Genomic DNA, 17,535 nt, shown 5'->3' on the forward strand with positions numbered 1-17,535 from the left:
CAGAACACTGTGCTGCATGTTTAAATGTGAAAAAGTGGAGGTGAGAACTAATTTGCTTAATGTAAAAAATCTGATGCTGTGTGTGCCAGGCGTGCTTCTTCATGCTACAGATACAACATTAATGGCATGCCCATCAGAATATGGCAGCTGACAAATTATTGCTACATAGAGGTGTTAGGGTCTTTTGCCAATTGCATTGGTTACTGTCCCTGTTTTCTGGCGACGTTTAATTAGGGACGGATGGAGCAGTGTCAGATGCAACATGCAAGCAAGAACAGAAAGACGACGCTAGGCGGGGAGCACTGAAGGATAATACCCAGTGGGCTAGGGTGGGGTGGGGTGTTTAGCCAAGAGTGGCTAACGTGCTGGCCGGTTGCAGTGGTCATTGGTCAACAGGGTTGTGGTACGGTAACTGTCGTGGACAAAAGAGGACGACAATACAGGGGCGTCACACACTAGTTGAAGGCTTGAAGCTCGCCGGCATATGGAATGAAGATGATTGGAAGGAGATCGAGTTGGAGGTAGAACACACATGGGTCACTTGATTCCGATACGATAGCCACGGTGCATTGACCCCTGAATTTTGCCGTCCTGGAGGCAAACAACGCATGAGCTATCTCGCAGTGGTCTAAGCTTACCACAATACTGCTGGTGCCAAGCTGACGGCGTTACATCCTTCTCTAAAAAAGGACCATATCACCACCCCTGTGAGCATGGCTACGAGCGTGGTTGATCGTGTACACTATGGACGCGATCACGTGAACGTTAATTAGCCTCACATACAAATTTAAAGGGCAGCTCACTAGTTTACATAACTCTCTCTAGTTAAGATAATACCTTTTTTTTATAAATGTTACTAATTAGAGTGTTAATTAAATTCAAGACCGTATTAAATTTCTCTGATCGGGGAAAGTATTAGTTTATAGAACTCTTTCCAATTAATATAATACATTTTTATAAATATTACAAATTAAAGTGTTAAATTCAAGACAGTATCAAGTTTTTGCGAAGCAAAGACTGTACCAATGTGTACTTGGGGCAAGTAAGTATTAGCCAAATTTCCTGGAGAACGAGATGGGCCTAGTTAAGCCCAAACCACACCCCAGCAGGCCGGCACCCAAGCCCATCCTTGGTCCGACACGCTCCCGCGGCTATATAGCCCGCGAGGCCCCGATTCTTTCCCTAATCGGCTAATCCCCCGCCCCCACCGTGTCTCCCATCCCCCTCCCGAGACCGGATTCGCGGACCGCATCAGAGGTCTCGTCTAGCAGCCGAGTTCGCACGCCGGCGCGGGCGGAGGCCATGGAGGACGAGGAGCACGAGGTGTACGGCCAGGAGATCCCCGTCGACGGCGAGGACGTCGACATGTCCGGTGCCGGCGACGACGCCACCAAGGTCCCGCTCCGCACCACTTCGCTCCCGCCGCCGCGTCCCCGCCCAAACCCTAGCGGTGGTACTGACCCGTGCTCGCGTGTGCAGCTGCAGGAGCTCGACGAGATGAAGCGCCGCCTCAAGGAGATGGAGGAGGAGGCCGCCGCGCTCCGCGAGATGCAGGCCAAGGTCGCCAAGGAGATGCAAGGTACGGAACCCCTCCCTCCCCGTGCGCGCTACTTTTCCCCTAGAAGTGGCAAGATCCGCATCTGAAGTAGGGTTGTTGCGCCAAAAATTTGCGTTACCTTGCATATGCTTGTTTGTAGTTGCGAATTAGCCTGTTTAATTGGAACTTGGAAGCATATGATGCGCTGTGCTGCTTGTTTTCGTTGATATGCGGACATGGCAGTAATGCAGGGTGGTTGGGAAATTTGTCTTAACTTGCATCTCCTTATCAGTAATTGGGAATTGGCAGGTTGAGTTAGAAGTGATATGACGTGGTGTTGTCGTTTTTGTTGCTGCTTGGACATGGTGTTATGATGTGGTGTGTGGTCGTATTCATTGCTGCCTGATGTTACTGCTGATCTATAGTAGGGTGGCTGTGAGATTTACTAACTTGTATCTGCTTATCAGTACTTGGTAAGGTTGCTTTAGAAGCCATGTGGTTGTTTAGATTGATTGTTCTGGTTGCTGCACGGATGTCAATGCAGCACATTATATTACCAGGCGAAATTACTGGTTAGGTAGTTATGTGTTTAACAGGTTCGGTATGGGATGGGTGATTGTGACATACATCTCTGTTTTGTACCCTCTCTTTCCTGTCATGTTTGTCAACCCCGCTCTGCTATCATGGTCTCCCTGTCACTTAGGAATTAGAAGGCTTATCATGATAACAAAATTCTAAGATGACTTTGTATTTGGTATCCCCTGTATTTTCCATTGCAATAACCTCAGCTTTCTGTTTTAGCACCTTTGGAGTTTGTCCGTACATAAGGGCATGTTTGGAATAGGAACATATGTGCAATTGGTCATAAATTTTTAGATTTTAGTAATCCTATGTATTTGGATCCCAATCATCCCATATCCAAACAGGCCCTTAGCCTTTGCTTGTTGCATTTTGTAAGATACCTATATAGACATTAATTTGTTTGTTCTCACAGCCAATCATTGTTCTTTTTCTGTAGGTGTAGATCCTAATGCAACCACATCTGAAAACAAAGAGGAGATGGATGCTCGGTCAGTATTCGTTGGAAATGTAAGTTTTATCTCTTCCCGTCATATAATTTATTAAGAGTACTGATGTACAATTCAATATTTCTTAAACTATGGCTGTGCATATCTCTGATGATCCATGTTTTGGTCCTTGTTACCAGAATATGTTTTTTCGAAACAAAGATATAAAATTGATATTCATCTGCTGACTATTTAAAACATAATACTTTGGGATTTTAATAAGGATTTTTCTTGCTTTTGTATTTTCTTTTCACTTTCAGTATATAGTATATCCCTTTGGGTGGGCTCCACTAGAAATCTCATTTCGACGTGAGGGTTGTATTATTTTGTAGTTCCTGCTGCAAAGTCCCATTTCATTGAACAACAGGATTGATGTTCTTATTGTCAGTTAATGATACAAATCATAAAGTTGTCTCCTATCTTTATCTATTTCTTTTTTCTCTCTCTCTGTTGCATTGATTGAGCAATGGCAATGGTCGCAGGTTAGTCTGCTGTCATCAAGCCTTTCAATCAAAGTTTTGGCATCTGGTTGAATCTCAGCACAAGTTCTAGTATTAGCTTAATGAGGGAAAGAAAAAGAGGAAAAGTCCCAGAAAAAAGTTCTTGAAAAAAAGAAAAGAAAAAATGCGGAAAAAAAATCAGAAAATGATTTGAAAAAAGTAAAAAAAAGTATAGAAGAAAAGAAAAGATAGAGAGAGGAAAAATGATATCATAGACTAGGAATTATCCCCCAAGGTAACCAGCAGAGAACGTGTCGGGCACATTCCTGGTACTGATGTGGCGTGATATCATTAGCCATTTACTGGAACGGTTCATAGGCATGACATGTAAGTTTGACCTCACATTTATGCTGAGTATACTGTAATGATTGTATGCTTCTATTGATATTTTGCCTGTTGGGATTTACTCTTGATATTTCTTCTGCAATTTGTATTGGTGTTTTATCCTCTTTCATACTGAAACATTCTTTTTGGCACTTCTCAATCCATTTTTAAAAGAAGTCAACCTCTATCCATTAGTTTGCCTTGTGATCTCTGAACACTGTTCTTCAACAATCCAAGTGTATTTTTGTGTCTTGCTTGGCATGTCTTTCTTATAGCTACATGGCATTGTATAAACAGTAGACGTAGCAAGATGCCAAATCATATTATAATAAGCTTAAGCTAAAGCCCCAGTGCTTCATGATAGATGTCTGTATGTCATGCGGCCCTGAAGATATCTTCTCCTGACTGAAGCTTTCATAATATGTTAGAAACCTCTTATTAAAACTTACACTCCATTTCATCTCATAAAAAATATCATGTTTTAGGGAAGATATTCATATAGGTAAGTGTATTACTAGGGACCTCTAGCTGAATTGGTTAGGTGGCTCTAGTAGCACTCCTTAGGTCCTGGGTTCGACTCCCCGTGGGAGTGAATTTCAGGCTGGGGTTAAAAAAATATCCTCGTCTGTCCCACACCAAAGCACAGGTCTAAGGCCTGGCCCAGGTCGTTGGTCGTCTCACACGGGCTTACGGTGCTGCTGTGTATGGGTGAGGTAGGGGTTCGGGGGTTTTCTCGACCTGCGTGAGAAGGTCTTCTTAACAAAATGCCCCGGGGCTATCATACCCCCCGCAGGTCGAGTTTTTTTTATATACTAGGGACTGGTGCTAGTGATGGACTCTTTTGTCTTTGTTGTCATTAGATATTATGTTTGTGGACTATATGTAACCGGGGTTCATAATTTAGTTTGTTTTATTATGCATGTACAACCTAACATTCTCATGGCCTTCATCTATGTAATTAGTGAATTGCCTGGTATAGTGTAAATACATGTTTCTTTTCGAGGTAAAGCATTATGCACATGTTTCTGGCAAGTTGCATTCATTTGTTTAGTTCAGCCTTATGCTGGAAGATGCGAAGTAGATGTTCTGTATAGTTAAAATAGTTGCCCTCAAATTTAATCAATTATTTTGATGTCTGCGAATTTGGTTTGTTGTGTAGTGGCGATGTGGATTCATTTTGTTAACGAACTTTCTAACCACCTTAGAGCATCATTTAAACAGTTTAGGGACTAGGTAGGGATAATCAAACTAGCTGGAACATCACTTTTTGTCACCAAACTACAGGTTGACCTAGATGGACCAGTTTATAGGAATGATGTTCAATAATCGAAGTGACACCTGGACAAATGTTGAGTTAGTTCTGGTGCAGCATCTCCCATATGATATTTTGGAACATCTGACTCGTGACTCACATACTATTCTAGAACAGAGACAACTTATGAGTGACTTTGTAGATACTTCACATGAATTATTTATTGTCTGCAAAAATCTAGATTCAAGGTTGTCTTATTTCAGTTGCATGATTGTCTTGTCAGCTGATTGGTTATTGAAGTACATGGCAATACAAATCCACTCACATTTGGTGTAATCACAACTGCAGGTTGACTATGCCTGCACTCCAGAAGAAGTGCAGCAGCACTTCAATTCTTGTGGAACTGTCAACAGAGTGACAATACTGACTGACAAGTTCGGGCAGCCTAAAGGTTTTGCTTATGTGGAATTTGTTGAAGTTGAAGCTGTTCAGGAAGCTGTTAAGCTGAATGAGTCAGAGTTGCATGGCCGCCAACTCAAGGTGTGAATCTTTGTGTTTCTTGCTTTCAATGAGTACATCTGATGATCTATTTTCATTTTTTGCTCCCTCCATTGACACTCGCATATTGACATTAGTACCTTTTTTCTCATCAGGTGGCACCAAAGAGGACTAATGTTCCTGGGATGAAGCAACCCCGCGGCCGAGGTTTCAATCCCTACCATGGCCACCCCTACATGAGGCCATATGGTTATAGTCCTTATGGCTATGGGTGAGTTGTTAACTGTTTATTCAGCTTCATGGCATCTAGACTGTCTGAAACAAGAATATACTAATTTCGATCGCTCCTGTTTCTAATGATCCTGTTTGTTTTTTCTGATGCAGGAGATTCCCCAGATTCCGCCGCCCGCGCAGACCTTACTTTTGAAGCTCAGGTCTCCATAGAGTTATCAGCACATGGAGCATAGTCGGTTCAGATTCAGGAGGAAGCTGGACCTTATTCCCGCGTTCTGTTATTTCATAGCTTAACACCATCCCGGGTTTATGTTCCCAGACATGTTTTCGAATTGACGCTGCTTATGGCTTGTATTGTAGTGTTGTCTTTCAGTGACGGTTGTGTGAAACGATTACGATTTGGTTACACGGAAGGTACTGTTGTGATGTTGCTGGGCTGCTGTTGCGGCGATAACGTGTTTTGCTTAAATGAATGTAAGTTTGGAATATGATTGTCTTCTTTAGGCTGATGCATTGCTTCTTCTCTTCGTTGTCGCACCTAAATATTCCGTTCAATTAAATCTGGAGCTGGCGAGAAACCCGACCCTCGCGTGCACGGTCACTGTTCCCCACTGACGTGATGCCAACCATGGAACCAGGCCCCTGCCAACAATCTTGCAAAGTTGCAATGACATGAGCAACCAAATCATTCCCTTTTTTTTCCTTAGAAAAAGCACATACTATATGCAAGCAAAACTGGCAGATATGCACGACAAAATGGGCAATTCTCGTGTCCTTAAACGCAAACACAAGTGAGCAAAATCAGTCTGCATCCGAGCACTCGATCCTGCGCACGGAACGCAGCTGCTATCGGCAAAAGCTAGAAGCGGACGGCGCTTCCCCACGCGTGCGCGTCCTTGAGCGTCGCCGCCAGCCAGCCGAGCCCCTCGAGCAGGCCCTCGCCGGTGAGCGCGCAGGCCCCCACCACGCGCGACGTCCGGTTCTTGAGCTCGTACACGCCCAGGCGCTGCCCCACCTCCGGCGGTTTCATCGCCCCTTTCTGCGCGCAGAACAGAATACGAAGAGACAGAGATGAGAGCTAGTTGTCTTCGTGTTCTGTGCCGCGGTTAGGTTGGATTGGATCGCTAGTTACCATGTCCTGCTTGTTGGCGAGCACCAGGATGACGCTGTTGAGCATGAGCGGATCCTTGACGACGGCCTGGAACTCCTCCCTGGCAACCCCAATCCGGTCCCTGTCCATCGAGTCAACCACGTATATCTGCAACGCAGATGGGGTAACAATCTTCAGCACGGCACATCGAGTCTCGTTCAGAGTTCGCAAGCAGCACTGACGACAGGCTCTGAATTCAGAACCCAGCCAGCGTCCCAGTGAATGGTAGATCAGATAGTGGGGGAAATTAGGATTGGGATACCAAGGCGTCCGAGTTGCTCAGGTACTGCCTCCAGAGCGGCCGCAGCTTGTCCTGCCCTCCCACGTCCCAGACCGTGAAGGCCACGTTCTTGTGCTCCACTTTCTCCACGTTGAAACCTGCACGGATCGAGCAACCAACATTCGTCAGCTCGCGTTGGTGCACATGCGCAATGCACAGCGTATCTGCTAGAAGCCTAGAATCACTGCGACTAGCTGCGGAAATCTACCGATCGTCGGCACCGTCGACAGAACCTCGCCGACGTGCAGCCGGTACAGGATCGTCGTCTTGCCGGCGGCGTCCAGCCCGAGCATCACAACCTACATCGGCACCAGGACAAGGTAAGGGGGGAAAAAAGAGAAAGAATTCACAGCCACAAGTAGAGCTTAATCACAGTGCCGTCTTCAGCAATGGGTATGGCGATGGCGTGTTGCTTGTTACCTTCACTTCTTTATGGCAGGAATTGTCGAAGAAGAGCTTTATCAGAGACTGGCCCATGCTCGCGCCGGTGCTGTTTTGCCCTGCGCCAGATCCCGCCGTCTTCTTCCTCGCTCCTCCCTGTTCCTGCGTCCCTGCACGCAGAGTTCTGAGCCTTCTGCGCCGCTTGCGTTGCGGCTCTCATTCTGGCTGCTTCATTTGCTCGATTTTTATTGGTCCTCAGGGATGATTTGATGAACGTGGAGTGTCGTGGGGTTACCTGCGGTTGACGGGGTCGACGGTGGTGATCATGCTGTCCATGTCGCCGCTTTGTTCTCGATGGCATCCCGCGTCGGTGTTTCACTTGAACCGACGGAGGATGAGAATCTGCAGTTGGTTCGACATGGGAGCACGAAGGCACACCGGACGATTGCTGTGCTCCACGGCAGATGGCACCGACAGTGTTGTCACCCCCTCTAGTCTCTAGATTTCTTCGAATTTGATGGTTACCGGGTGCCTGCCGGACTTGTCATATGTTAGCAGTCTCAGCCAACAAGCTACCAAGGTGGTCGTTGTAGTATAGTGGTGAGTATTCCCGCCTGTCACGCGGGCGACCCGGGTTCGATCCCCGGCAACGGCGTAATTTTTTTTCCCGCACTATCCTACGCAATCAACCATGCTACCACCTAAACAAAGAGTGATGTTGTAACTTCAGCTATAACAACCCTTTTTTTCGATAAGTACTTTAGTTCGTTCAAAGAGAGAGAGAGATGTAGCACTGCAACTCTTAACCATAATTTTTTTAGCTAAATAACATTGAGAAGTTAGTTCGTGCAGAATAGTCCAATATATAAAGCTGAATCCCTAGATCCTTTTGCGAGTCACAAAAATTACAGTGTGAATAACTGAACAAGTTCTGAATGTATCAGCAAAAAAAAAATGAGGAGACTGTCGACAGCATCTGCCTTCACCAGTCTGGTCTTCGTCCCGTCGCCCAGTTCCTCCGCCGGGTCAGAACAGCTCCATAACGCCCTCGTGGGGAGAGGAATTATCCCCTTCACGGGCGTCATCCCGTTCATCTGCTTAATTAGAACAGAACAGAACATCACAAACCAAGGCTCTCTGTACTGTTGCATAAGACAAGAAAGAACTCTGCTAGTAGTTGAACTCTCATCACTGCAAGCAACATGAGGCAGTATTGGTAAACTGAGGAAATTCAAACCTTTACCACCATTGTCAGCCTGACTCAGCTAATTCGTGCCCATTTCCACCAAAATACTTTAACCTTTGTTACTTAAGGAACAAACCACGATCTTTTCCATCACTAGTTCTGCTAGGTCTTACCAGGAAAAGAGCCACCCTTGCCACCAGATCTTGGATATCATCCAGGATGTCAGCACGAAACAACAACCCAGCTTGTACTTGACATGGCCAATTGTGCAAAGTGCCAATGCCTCACAAGCTGAGGTTAGGTACCAATTCTTTTTCAGATGGTGATAATGGTGAGCCATTCAGCAGAATAGAAAGCGTTGCAGCCCTGCATAGCACAATCAGTTCGGCAAGATGCAGTGTATGTTATGACACTACCAATGCAGTTAAAAAGCTCTTTGATTACTAATTGCGTAATTTATATCCTACAAAAAAAACTGAGCCCTGAACAGTAAATAGAAAATATAAGATTTCCATGTCATTCAAAACACTTTAAACCTTGAATTTCTATCTGGTGGTACAAAATCTTGAATTAAAATGAAAAATCTTGATGCCTCCAGAAGACTACAGATCTAGAATGCAGGTCCTCAGTGGCTCTTGGTCAAATAGTTGTTCTTACTTTCCACAGAGTAATCTAAACCTATGCAGATAACTTGAAAAGCAAAGTAAAGGAACACAGATCCATAATGATGTCCTTCCAAAACGAAGACTAGACAGAATAACAAAGAAGCTCATGAACACTGTAGACAATTTAGGATTCAAAGGCGCAAATCACAAACTAAATCAACAGTTGCAATATAGGCATTCAAAAGGAAACTAAACAAGTAAACATCAGGCACAGCATAACTAACAAACTACACAGCAGTTTTACCACGGAGTACAGGATGTGCTTACCATTGGCCAACATGATGGTACTGATCACATAGGTCCCCTAGCTTGAATTAGGGTAGTGGCCTGTGCATAGCTTGTGTCTTTCCCCCCAAACTCCCTTCTTTTCCTGTACTCTGAACTCTGGTATTTCCGTTCTCTGATAATGGAAATGGGGATGGCCTCGATTCAAAAAAACATGATGGCTGCTGATATGTCACCAATTCCCTATTGCTTAATTGAAATGACAAGCATTCATAAGTTCAGAGTTCCGCAAATTGAGGCGGCTCATGTGTGTATGGCCTCATGTTCACCTGGGCTCCTGAACAATGAAGCTGTTTCAGAGTTCAGCCTCTTCTTTTGCATTTATAACAGGCAGATAACCATCACCTGGGAAATTTCGTCTACATCAACCATAACCTTGTCATATCATATGACACTGTAACCAACTTCTTTTCCTCTGGATGTTTCCGCCAATAATTTTCTGGTCCTCTGAGCATTTTCCCACAGACATGACTCTGCAAAGATGTTCGCAAGAACAGCATAGTTTACAGAACTCTCAGGATCCATGCTGAAAAGATTCTTGGCTGCAGTTTCTCCAAGAGGCACATTTCCATGTATTTTACAAGCTCCAAGCATTGCACCAAACATTGATGAGCTGGGTTCAGCGTTTATCTTCTGAACAAGCTTCCATGCATCTTCCAACTGACCTCCACGAGCAAGAAGGTCAATAGCAGAGCTATAATGCTCCACTCTTGGATTGATACCATACTTGCTCATCATGGACGTGAAATACTCTATCCCTTTGTTCATAAGACCAGAGTGACTACATGCAGACAGAAGAGCAAGGAATGTCACATCATTTGGCTTTACACCATCCTCCGCCATTCTGTCAAAAAGGGTCACAGCATCTTCTCCGAAACCATTTTCCCCACAGGCCGTAATAAGTGAAGTCCAAGAAATCACATTTCGGTGGGGCATTTCATCAAAAGCACGCCTAGCATCTGTGAATTCTCCAGCTTTTGCGTACATGTCAACTAGAGCATTGTCCAATGCTGCATCGCCCATAGGTTGCTTCTTGCACATATAAGCATGAACTTGTGTCCCAAATTTTATTGATGCTGTATTAGCACAAATGGCAAGCAAAGAACTTAACAGAACACCATCAATTCTTAAACCCTTACGGTGAATCTTACAGAAGAGCTTCATTGCATCTTTGCTGTGGTTTCTATCCATAGAGTACCCACTGATCAGTGCAGTAGATGAAACGAGGTCTGGTTCACACATGGAGTCATATATCACCCTTGCACTGCTCAAACTCCGACATTTTGCATAAGAATCGATAAGTGATGCAGTAACAATCTTGTTGCCCAGATAACCCAGCTTGATGATGCAAGTGTGTATTAGCTCAACGTTGGAGAGCAGACTCACTGCTCCAGAAGCCTTTAGAGCACTTCCAAATGTGAAATGGTCAGGCACCATTGCTGTCAAATTATTGATGTGAGTGATTGGCAATGGCAATCCAAACAAAAGGGGATGCGTCGCATTATTGAATGATAAACAAGAAGGAAAAGCAGCATGATAAAGAAATTAAAATAGACTGAAGAGATTGGCGAGGAACCGTTGAAAACAATTAACGTACACCTAGGCACCAATATTCCCACATAAAGAAATGTTCCATTTAGCACTTAGCACTATCAGCTATTCCATTTAGTCTATTTGAATGCAAAGAAATGCTCCATCTTACCAGTGTATCACCTTCTCTTTTTCACTAGTACCCGATGCAATCTACTCTAGTGATATGCTAAGGGTACAGGGGGACGTGTGGGTTTGAGGTCATGAGGTGCATAAAGATAAGCAAAATATTTCATGTCCGTGAATAAGATGATTAACATACCATCTCTCAGCATTGAAGCGAACAATCCAAGCGCATCACTGTAATGCCTGTGCTCCACGAACCCCCTGATCAGGGCATTCCAAGAAACCACGTCCTTCCTCTCCATCTCCGCAAACAGCCGACTCGCATCCGCCACCGACCCACACCGCAGGTGCATGTCCATGAGCGCGCTCTGCACGAACATGTCCCCCGCGAACCTGCCTTTGGCCGCGCACGCGTGCACCTGCTCCCCGCTCCGCGCGCACCGGGCTCCCGCGCACGCGCTCGCCACACTACCGAACGTGAACTGGTTCGCCCGGGCGCCGGACCGGAGCATGAGCGCGAACAGCTCCAGCGCCTCCCGGGGCCGCCCGTTCTTGGCGTACGAGGAGACCATGGCCGTCCAGGACACCACGCTCCGGTGCGGCATCCCGTCGAACACCCTACGGGCGGCCGCGACGTCGCCGAAGTGGGAGTAGAAGATGACGAGCTTGGTGCTGAGGTGGAGGTCCGGCGGCGAGGCGGAGGGCGCGATGATGGTCCGGTGATGCACGGATTTGCCTTGCCGGAAGGCGTTGGAGCCGATGCAGCTCTGGAGCAGGGAGGAGTAGAGCACGGCGGCGGATTTCGGGCCATTGACAAGGGTCATTGCGGCGCGCGTTATTCGACACCCACGGGTCTATCGCATCCTGCCGGTGTTGAGTTCGTGCGGGAAGCAGGACCGCAGGAAGGTAGTGGGAGAAGGTTGCCGCCGTTGAGGTAGACGGCGGCGCTGGTGGCGGGTTTGTTCGTTTGGTAGTTTCAGTTTCAGGCTGGTTTTGAGTTTGGACGACAAGCCGGGGTTTTCCAACGTTTTTTTAAAAAAGCTGGGCTTTCCCGAGTCGCAAAATGTGCAATAGCGATGTTTTTTTCCCCCTTTTCTTCGAAAAATGAGGATCCTCAATATTAATGCGAAGCTATTCATGATAAATTTCAAAATGATAAAATGCCATACATTGGATTTTCTTTTTCTTCGTCTTGTTAAAGTGGACGTACTTATGAGATCATCATTAAGATGCCAGGGACCAGGAATTCAGCAAGGGCAATTAAAGTTTGAAGACAACAGCAGCATTCAAGGTAATTCACAGTGCAAACCCACCACAAGCGGCAGCACCTTCAGGCTACAAGCAATACTGATTCTTATACCAAAAAAAGAAAAAAAAATGCTCGACTGCTCTAGACAACTGATCTACATGACTACATCAAAAGCCTCAATACAAGGTGTTTATTCGGCCGCGACAAGTAATGCAAGCTGAGCAGGAAGGGACAAGTTCCCAGCATGTGAAGCGCCATAATAGCAGTGTGATGGCACGCTGCAAACAATACAGAAAGCTCATTCCTCCTAGACGGAAAATGACCCTCTATAGGTCTTTCTTCTACACACTCTGAGCAGCATCACTGTACAACCAGTCCTAGCATCACACAGGAGTTCTCACAGATCATGGTGAGCTTCTTTAGATGGAATTAGTCCTCCCTGAAAAAATGGAGCACATAATTCATCAGCAGGTCTGTGATGAAAAGTGCAGGCAACAGTAAGCAACAAGGTTTGTATCATGCATATCGCTAACCATGGTTTCATTTAGTAGCAACAGATGAAATAATGTGTATCGGCAGCTATAACCCAAGCAATAGGGATCTGTTGCAAACTGATTTATTGCACTTAAGGGTGTTTTGAATGAAAGAAAACCTTTTTGGATTTTATACATTTAGTCCAAAATTTGAGCTAAATCCCCCGAACTCCTCTTCTCAAGTTAGAGCAGTGTAAAACCCGGGGAAAAGTTTTGAAGGTACTGTTCTTGGGTACCTATGCAATTGTATGTTTTTGCTATGACATAAAGCACATACCCTTCGCTATTTGCTCTATTGCATTAAATAGATGCTGCTTCAGAATTTGCTGGTCAAGGATAAAACAAGGAAATCTATGATGCTTCTGTGATGTGGGCAATGTAGCATACTGGAAAACTGGGTAAAGATTGTTTAGACTTGAACTTTGCAAACTGGATTCATGTACATAATTTGGATCCTCAACTTAAAACAAAGCTGAGCCGTGCAGAATGGGGCAGTGGTACCTTATTCCATTCTCTGAACCAAAATGTGTGATACAAAAGGACGAATCACATGAGTGATCAAGACAATAGAATACTAGAAAGCCAAGAGCATGTAGAATAAACAAAAAATATTGAATTAAAAATAACGATAAAATAGCACGCTGATTTTTTAGTACATGTTTCAGAAACAATATGAAGGAAAAATGTAGCACATTGGATGTAGATGGTTTTTGCACGAATGGCCTAAAGCAAATATGACTATTTTGGGCATTTGAACTCTTATTGAACATACCGGGTGACCTACTAGCTAGGGAAATCCAGGATCCCACAAAGGACTGGAAAGAACTATTCGATGATTCAATGCTATGCTATGTTAGTTGATTTAGCATCACAACATTCCACAAATATCTTCAAGCGTATCATCTGTTCATGACAGGGACAGATAACTATATTCCAGTAAATCATATGAATTCAATTTAATCTCACTATTTCTGCTTACATCCATAGCAACCTTCAAGTATTTTATCCAAAGACTGTTTAATCGCAACTTTTCTGTACATAACCTTACTTGGGTCTGAACAGGTCTGCAGTGTCTGCTCTTCTAATCTACTCTTCTAACTGGCACTCAACACTACCCAACTGGTTATGAGTCGCATTAAATTTTGGGATATCTTTCCAACATAGAGGGTTCTACAACAATGATTAGAGATACCATGGAAATGAGAAAGAGATGGGTTTGGAAAACTAAGGTAAAAGCAAGCAAACATTTTGGGTCATCTCCCTTAGACAGCATCTATCATACAAAGGGTGCGTTTGGTTCATCTGTGAGCTGTGAAAAAGCTGTTATCATATGTCTGCTGTGAGATGCCCGCTGTAAAAAAGCTGAAAGTCGTTTGGTTCAAACTGCTGTGAGTTGTCGACTGTGAAAAAGTTATATATTATCTTTATGCAAATTGACAGTATACAATATTTCTTTGTGATGACCAAATTCTTTTTCCTTTAAATCTTTATTTATATATATATGAAAATATTTGGAGTTAACTTTTTTGTATTCTTTTTTATTTTTATTTTCCTATATATGAAAATCTTTATTTTCTTATATATAAAAAAGAATTGAAAGGGTATATATGTGACCAATAGTAGGTGTGTAGTTTTCACAAATTCGGAAAAGCTGCAAAAGCAGGATACAACCTGCTTTCAAATTTATACTACAGAAAATCAGCTTTTTCAAAGCAGCTGCAGAAAAGCTGAACCCCTTTGGTTCAGCTTCTGCTTTCTGAAAGCAGAAGCAGGAGCAGGTTCAAAAAACTCAACCAAACGCAGCCAAAACATCTGAAAACACAACTATTTGACCATGGGTCTGCAAATCATTAGAGAGTTAGCCTATCAGCCAAAACAGGCTACAGGATCAGGATCAACATAGAATTTTTCCTAATTCCAACAATGCAATGCCAGATAAATGCAAAGAAAACAAGCAATCTGCATTATAATAACTTCTTTCCAAGAATTACTGTATCCAGAGGTTTCAATTGATAAAAGTGACACCGATTTTCCTTTTCCATATGGTTATCGATCATATTTCATGACTCATATGCCAAACCTAGTCTAGAAACAAAACTGAACTAGTCACTGCACAATTGAGCAGGTTTCTCAGCCATTCCCTGCAGTAGAAGCTCTTGTCTAAGTTGGAATTAACAAGATCAATTCATGGGCACCAAATACATGACAAGAAAATAAAATAGTGCTATGACTCATACCATTTGATTAGCGAACCAAAGAGGAAATGCTGCATGATCGGCACTTTCTCAAGCACCTCGGCCTTGTACATCTTGAGCAGCCCGCTATTCACCTTCTTCCAATTGGGCACGCCACTGATATCATCCAACATTGGTGAATGCTCTGCGAAGGGCCCCTTCTTTATCTTCTTCACATACGCGACACATGCCAGGTACATGTACTCCTTGGAGAAGTTCTCCAAGATATCCGGGTTGTGAATCGACTTGGGCTTCATGTACTTGTGATCGATAAGCTGCGCAGCCCCAAATATGAAGGGCAGGAAGTGGAAATCATCAAGGCCCCACACGCCATGGGAGCCCGCAGGCTCCAGCTGGTACGTGTCCTGCAGCGTACGCATGAGGTTGAGGTAGGCTGCGAAGACGCGCAGCACGATGGCAGCGTAGTCGGGCTCGGTGATGAGCCCGAGCCTGGCGAGGCAGTAGAGGAAGGCGGCGAAGTTGGTCTCGTGCCCCGTCCCGTAGTCGATGCGGGTGGCGTTGCCGAAAGAGTCGAGGAGGTACGGCGCGAGCTCGACCTCGGCGCCGGCGAGGTCCGCGGGGGACGCGGCGGTGGACGTGATCCGCGCGATCAGGTCGCTGGCGGAGTCGGTGAGCTTCTCGTGCCAGAGGCGAAAGGACGGGTTCCCGTAGCGGGAGTTGTGCGGGAGCGGCGGGGTGGACGCGACGAGTGCCGTGAGAGCGGAGATGAGGTCGAGGAGCGCGGAGACTGCGGCGGACGGCGGAGCCGGGAGCGGGTCCGAGAGCTTACGGCCGTGGACGGAGGCGGATAGCGCGGCCACGAAGCCGAGAAAGTGGCGGCCGTGGAGGGAAGCGTGGAAGCGGGCGATGTCGTCGGGGGAGGCGATCCGCTTGGTGGGGGTCTGGAAGGCGTGGGGCGGCGCGGCCGGGGGCACGGGTAGGGGCTGCGGGACTGGGGAGAGGACGATGGCGGCGGTGTTGGTGGGCGCGTTGATGGCCGGGAGGCGGATCGGACGGTACGCCGGCGGCGGGGAGTCGGAGGTCCCCGACCAGGGGCCCGGGGTCGGAGCCGTGGTGGGCGCGCCGCAGGAGCGGCAGAGCGGGGTGTGCACGTGGTCCTGGTGGGCGGAGGAGGAGGTGGGGAACGAGCCGGGGTTGGACATGGCTACCGTGCCGGTGGCGATGCGGCGGCGGCGGCGGTGGCGTGCGGGATCGGTGAGGCGAGTTCTCTGCCCTGGGCGTTTGGGTCGGCAAGGCGTAGTTGGGCACTGATGCTGGAGAGGGGCGTCGCGAAGTTGCCGAAATGGTTGGGTTGGATGGGCCGAGTAGGACAATTTAGGCCGAACTGATGGGCCATCGGCATATGGATTTGTTAGATTTCTGGGCCGAAATCTTGGGCCTTCTCTGTGATTTTTTGCTAATCCGGCCCTCTTCGTCATGCTTAGGACGTCGCAAACCCATAAACCCCCACCACTCCACCACCTTTACGCCTCGTTGTTTATTGCGAGACATTTATTAATAGATTAATTGGATTCATGCTATTATAATTGTTCAAGTTTACTGATCTATTATTATAATTTATTATATTTGAACTGGACCATTATAATTTTTCAGCCCCTCAAAACACACCACTATTTACCCCTTCGATGTGTCCCCCAGACTTCTTCTTTCTCTCATCCCCTCTCTCCTTCCCGTGGCACCGGCGCCCCTGCTCCACGCCCGCGCCGCCGTGCCCCTGCTCCTCTACCACACCAGCCGCGCCAGCTCGCCACCGTCTGGCTCTACGCCTCCGGCTCGCTGGCTGCTCGGATGGCAGCGAGGAGGTGGTGCATACACCACAGCAGTCTGCGAGGAGCACCTCGTAGCGCTCGCGGGGCTGGTGGCCGTAGCGCATGAACATGCATAGATTGGGGAAGAGGATCCTGCTTGCTGAGCGATGTGAGAAAGTTGAAGGAATGCTCCCTGACCGCTGGGCCCTTTTGCTTGGATAAGGATGGAGGCGTTAGATTAAAATGGACGCTAGAGATGGAGGATAACTTCATTGAGCAAGGTTATTGAATCCGCGGCTCCTCCCTACCCCCACCCCCCGCCAATTCCCGCCCAAAACCTCCCCCTGACCCCGGACGCCCCCAGCCACCCGCCTGCCCGCTCGTCTCCCCACTGCCCCAAGCTGTAGGATCAAGAACACCGACTAGAGGGAGGGTGAATAGGCGGTTTAAAACTAAAACCAACAACACTAGAGAAATTTAATTAGTAACAAAAGAAAGCTCTATGTCAAGCTACTACTATCTATAGAAAGATTTGCAACCTAGGATGACAAAATACAATTCAAGCTTTAGTAAAGTAAATTGCTCGAAATAAAACAACAATTAAATTGAGCAAGAAAGATAACCAAGCTTGACACACAAATTTATCCCGTGGTGTCGATGACTTGCCGGTCACCCCTAATCCACGTTGAGGTGGATTCTAAGAATCAACCGCTTCTCTTATCAAGAACCTCTTGA

General features: G+C 46.1%; 4 protein-coding genes and 1 non-coding gene across 11 annotated transcripts; 2 read left to right on the top strand and 3 right to left on the bottom strand.

Annotated features, from left to right (window-relative positions):
• Nucleotides 1-1,198: 1,198 nt before the first annotated feature.
• LOC112889346 (polyadenylate-binding protein 2-like) lies at nucleotides 1,199-5,900 on the top strand. Of its 3 annotated transcripts, none has more exons than XM_025955930.1 (6): nucleotides 1,199-1,395; nucleotides 1,480-1,579; nucleotides 2,556-2,626; nucleotides 5,029-5,220; nucleotides 5,334-5,449; nucleotides 5,563-5,900. In XM_025955930.1, the coding sequence occupies exons 1-6, from the start codon at nucleotides 1,303-1,305 to the stop codon at nucleotides 5,603-5,605; spliced, it is 615 nt and encodes a 204-aa protein (XP_025811715.1). In that variant the 5' UTR covers nucleotides 1,199-1,302; the 3' UTR covers nucleotides 5,606-5,900. The 3 variants fall into 3 exon arrangements, with proteins under 3 accessions (XP_025811715.1, XP_025811716.1, XP_025811714.1); XM_025955931.1 differs by having other exon boundaries at nucleotides 1,486-1,579; XM_025955929.1 differs by having other exon boundaries at nucleotides 1,199-1,579.
• A 193-nt stretch (nucleotides 5,901-6,093) lies between these two features.
• Nucleotides 6,094-7,702, bottom strand: LOC112889347 (ADP-ribosylation factor-like). 3 transcript variants are annotated; one of them, XM_025955934.1, is made up of 6 exons: nucleotides 7,519-7,702; nucleotides 7,263-7,393; nucleotides 7,051-7,141; nucleotides 6,825-6,940; nucleotides 6,545-6,670; nucleotides 6,094-6,451 (listed from the first exon to the last, which is right to left on the bottom strand). In XM_025955934.1, exons 2-6 carry the CDS (start codon nucleotides 7,317-7,319, stop codon nucleotides 6,272-6,274), a joined length of 570 nt encoding a protein of 189 aa, XP_025811719.1. In that variant the 5' UTR covers nucleotides 7,320-7,393; nucleotides 7,519-7,702; the 3' UTR covers nucleotides 6,094-6,271. The 3 variants fall into 3 exon arrangements, with proteins under 3 accessions (XP_025811719.1, XP_025811718.1, XP_025811717.1); XM_025955933.1 differs by having other exon boundaries at nucleotides 7,263-7,444; XM_025955932.1 differs by having other exon boundaries at nucleotides 7,263-7,448.
• A 104-nt stretch (nucleotides 7,703-7,806) lies between these two features.
• Nucleotides 7,807-7,878, top strand: TRNAD-GUC. The gene has a single exon. It is a non-coding gene; the product is annotated as a tRNA-Asp (tRNA).
• Nucleotides 7,879-8,074: 196 nt separating this feature from the next.
• On the bottom strand, nucleotides 8,075-12,130 carry LOC112889402 (pentatricopeptide repeat-containing protein At3g20730). Of its 3 annotated transcripts, none has more exons than XM_025956010.1 (4): nucleotides 11,212-12,130; nucleotides 9,342-10,798; nucleotides 8,583-8,775; nucleotides 8,075-8,317 (listed from the first exon to the last, which is right to left on the bottom strand). In XM_025956010.1, exons 1-2 carry the CDS (start codon nucleotides 11,837-11,839, stop codon nucleotides 9,744-9,746), a joined length of 1,683 nt encoding a protein of 560 aa, XP_025811795.1. In that variant the 5' UTR covers nucleotides 11,840-12,130; the 3' UTR covers nucleotides 8,075-8,317; nucleotides 8,583-8,775; nucleotides 9,342-9,743. The 3 variants fall into 3 exon arrangements, with proteins under 3 accessions (XP_025811795.1, XP_025811796.1, XP_025811797.1); XM_025956011.1 differs by having other exon boundaries at nucleotides 8,075-8,414; XM_025956012.1 differs by lacking the exon at nucleotides 8,583-8,775.
• Nucleotides 12,131-12,281: 151 nt separating this feature from the next.
• Nucleotides 12,282-16,319, bottom strand: LOC112889403 (serine/threonine-protein phosphatase 2A activator). Its single transcript, XM_025956013.1, has 2 exons — nucleotides 15,035-16,319; nucleotides 12,282-12,703 (listed from the first exon to the last, which is right to left on the bottom strand). The coding sequence occupies exons 1-2, from the start codon at nucleotides 16,192-16,194 to the stop codon at nucleotides 12,694-12,696; spliced, it is 1,170 nt and encodes a 389-aa protein (XP_025811798.1). The 5' UTR covers nucleotides 16,195-16,319; the 3' UTR covers nucleotides 12,282-12,693.
• Nucleotides 16,320-17,535: the final 1,216 nt, after the last annotated feature.

This window comes from Panicum hallii, chromosome 4 (assembly GCF_002211085.1).
Source record: "Panicum hallii strain FIL2 chromosome 4, PHallii_v3.1, whole genome shotgun sequence".
Classification (NCBI taxonomy): Eukaryota; Viridiplantae; Streptophyta; class Magnoliopsida; order Poales; family Poaceae; genus Panicum; species Panicum hallii.

Excerpts from the sequence above, each read along its gene's own strand:
- LOC112889346 (XM_025955929.1), top strand. The coding sequence starts at position 1,303 with ATGGAGGACGAGGAGCACGAGGTGTACGGCCAGGAGATCCCCGTCGAC. Across the intron at positions 1,580-2,555 it reads GGTCGCCAAGGAGATGCAAG|GTGTAGATCCTAATGCAACC; the intron begins GTACGGAACCCC and ends CTTTTTCTGTAG. Across the intron at positions 5,221-5,333 it reads TGCATGGCCGCCAACTCAAG|GTGGCACCAAAGAGGACTAA; the intron begins GTGTGAATCTTT and ends TTTTCTCATCAG.
- LOC112889402 (XM_025956012.1), bottom strand. The coding sequence starts at position 11,839 with ATGACCCTTGTCAATGGCCCGAAATCCGCCGCCGTGCTCTACTCCTCC. Across the intron at positions 10,799-11,211 it reads CGCTTCAATGCTGAGAGATG|CAATGGTGCCTGACCATTTC; the intron begins GTATGTTAATCA and ends ATAATTTGACAG.
- LOC112889403 (XM_025956013.1), bottom strand. The coding sequence starts at position 16,194 with ATGTCCAACCCCGGCTCGTTCCCCACCTCCTCCTCCGCCCACCAGGAC.
- LOC112889347 (XM_025955934.1), bottom strand. The coding sequence starts at position 7,319 with ATGGGCCAGTCTCTGATAAAGCTCTTCTTCGACAATTCCTGCCATAAA. Across the intron at positions 7,142-7,262 it reads CCTGCCATAAAGAAGTGAAG|GTTGTGATGCTCGGGCTGGA; the intron begins GTAACAAGCAAC and ends GTGCCGATGTAG. Across the intron at positions 6,452-6,544 it reads TCGCCAACAAGCAGGACATG|AAAGGGGCGATGAAACCGCC; the intron begins GTAACTAGCGAT and ends TTCTGCGCGCAG.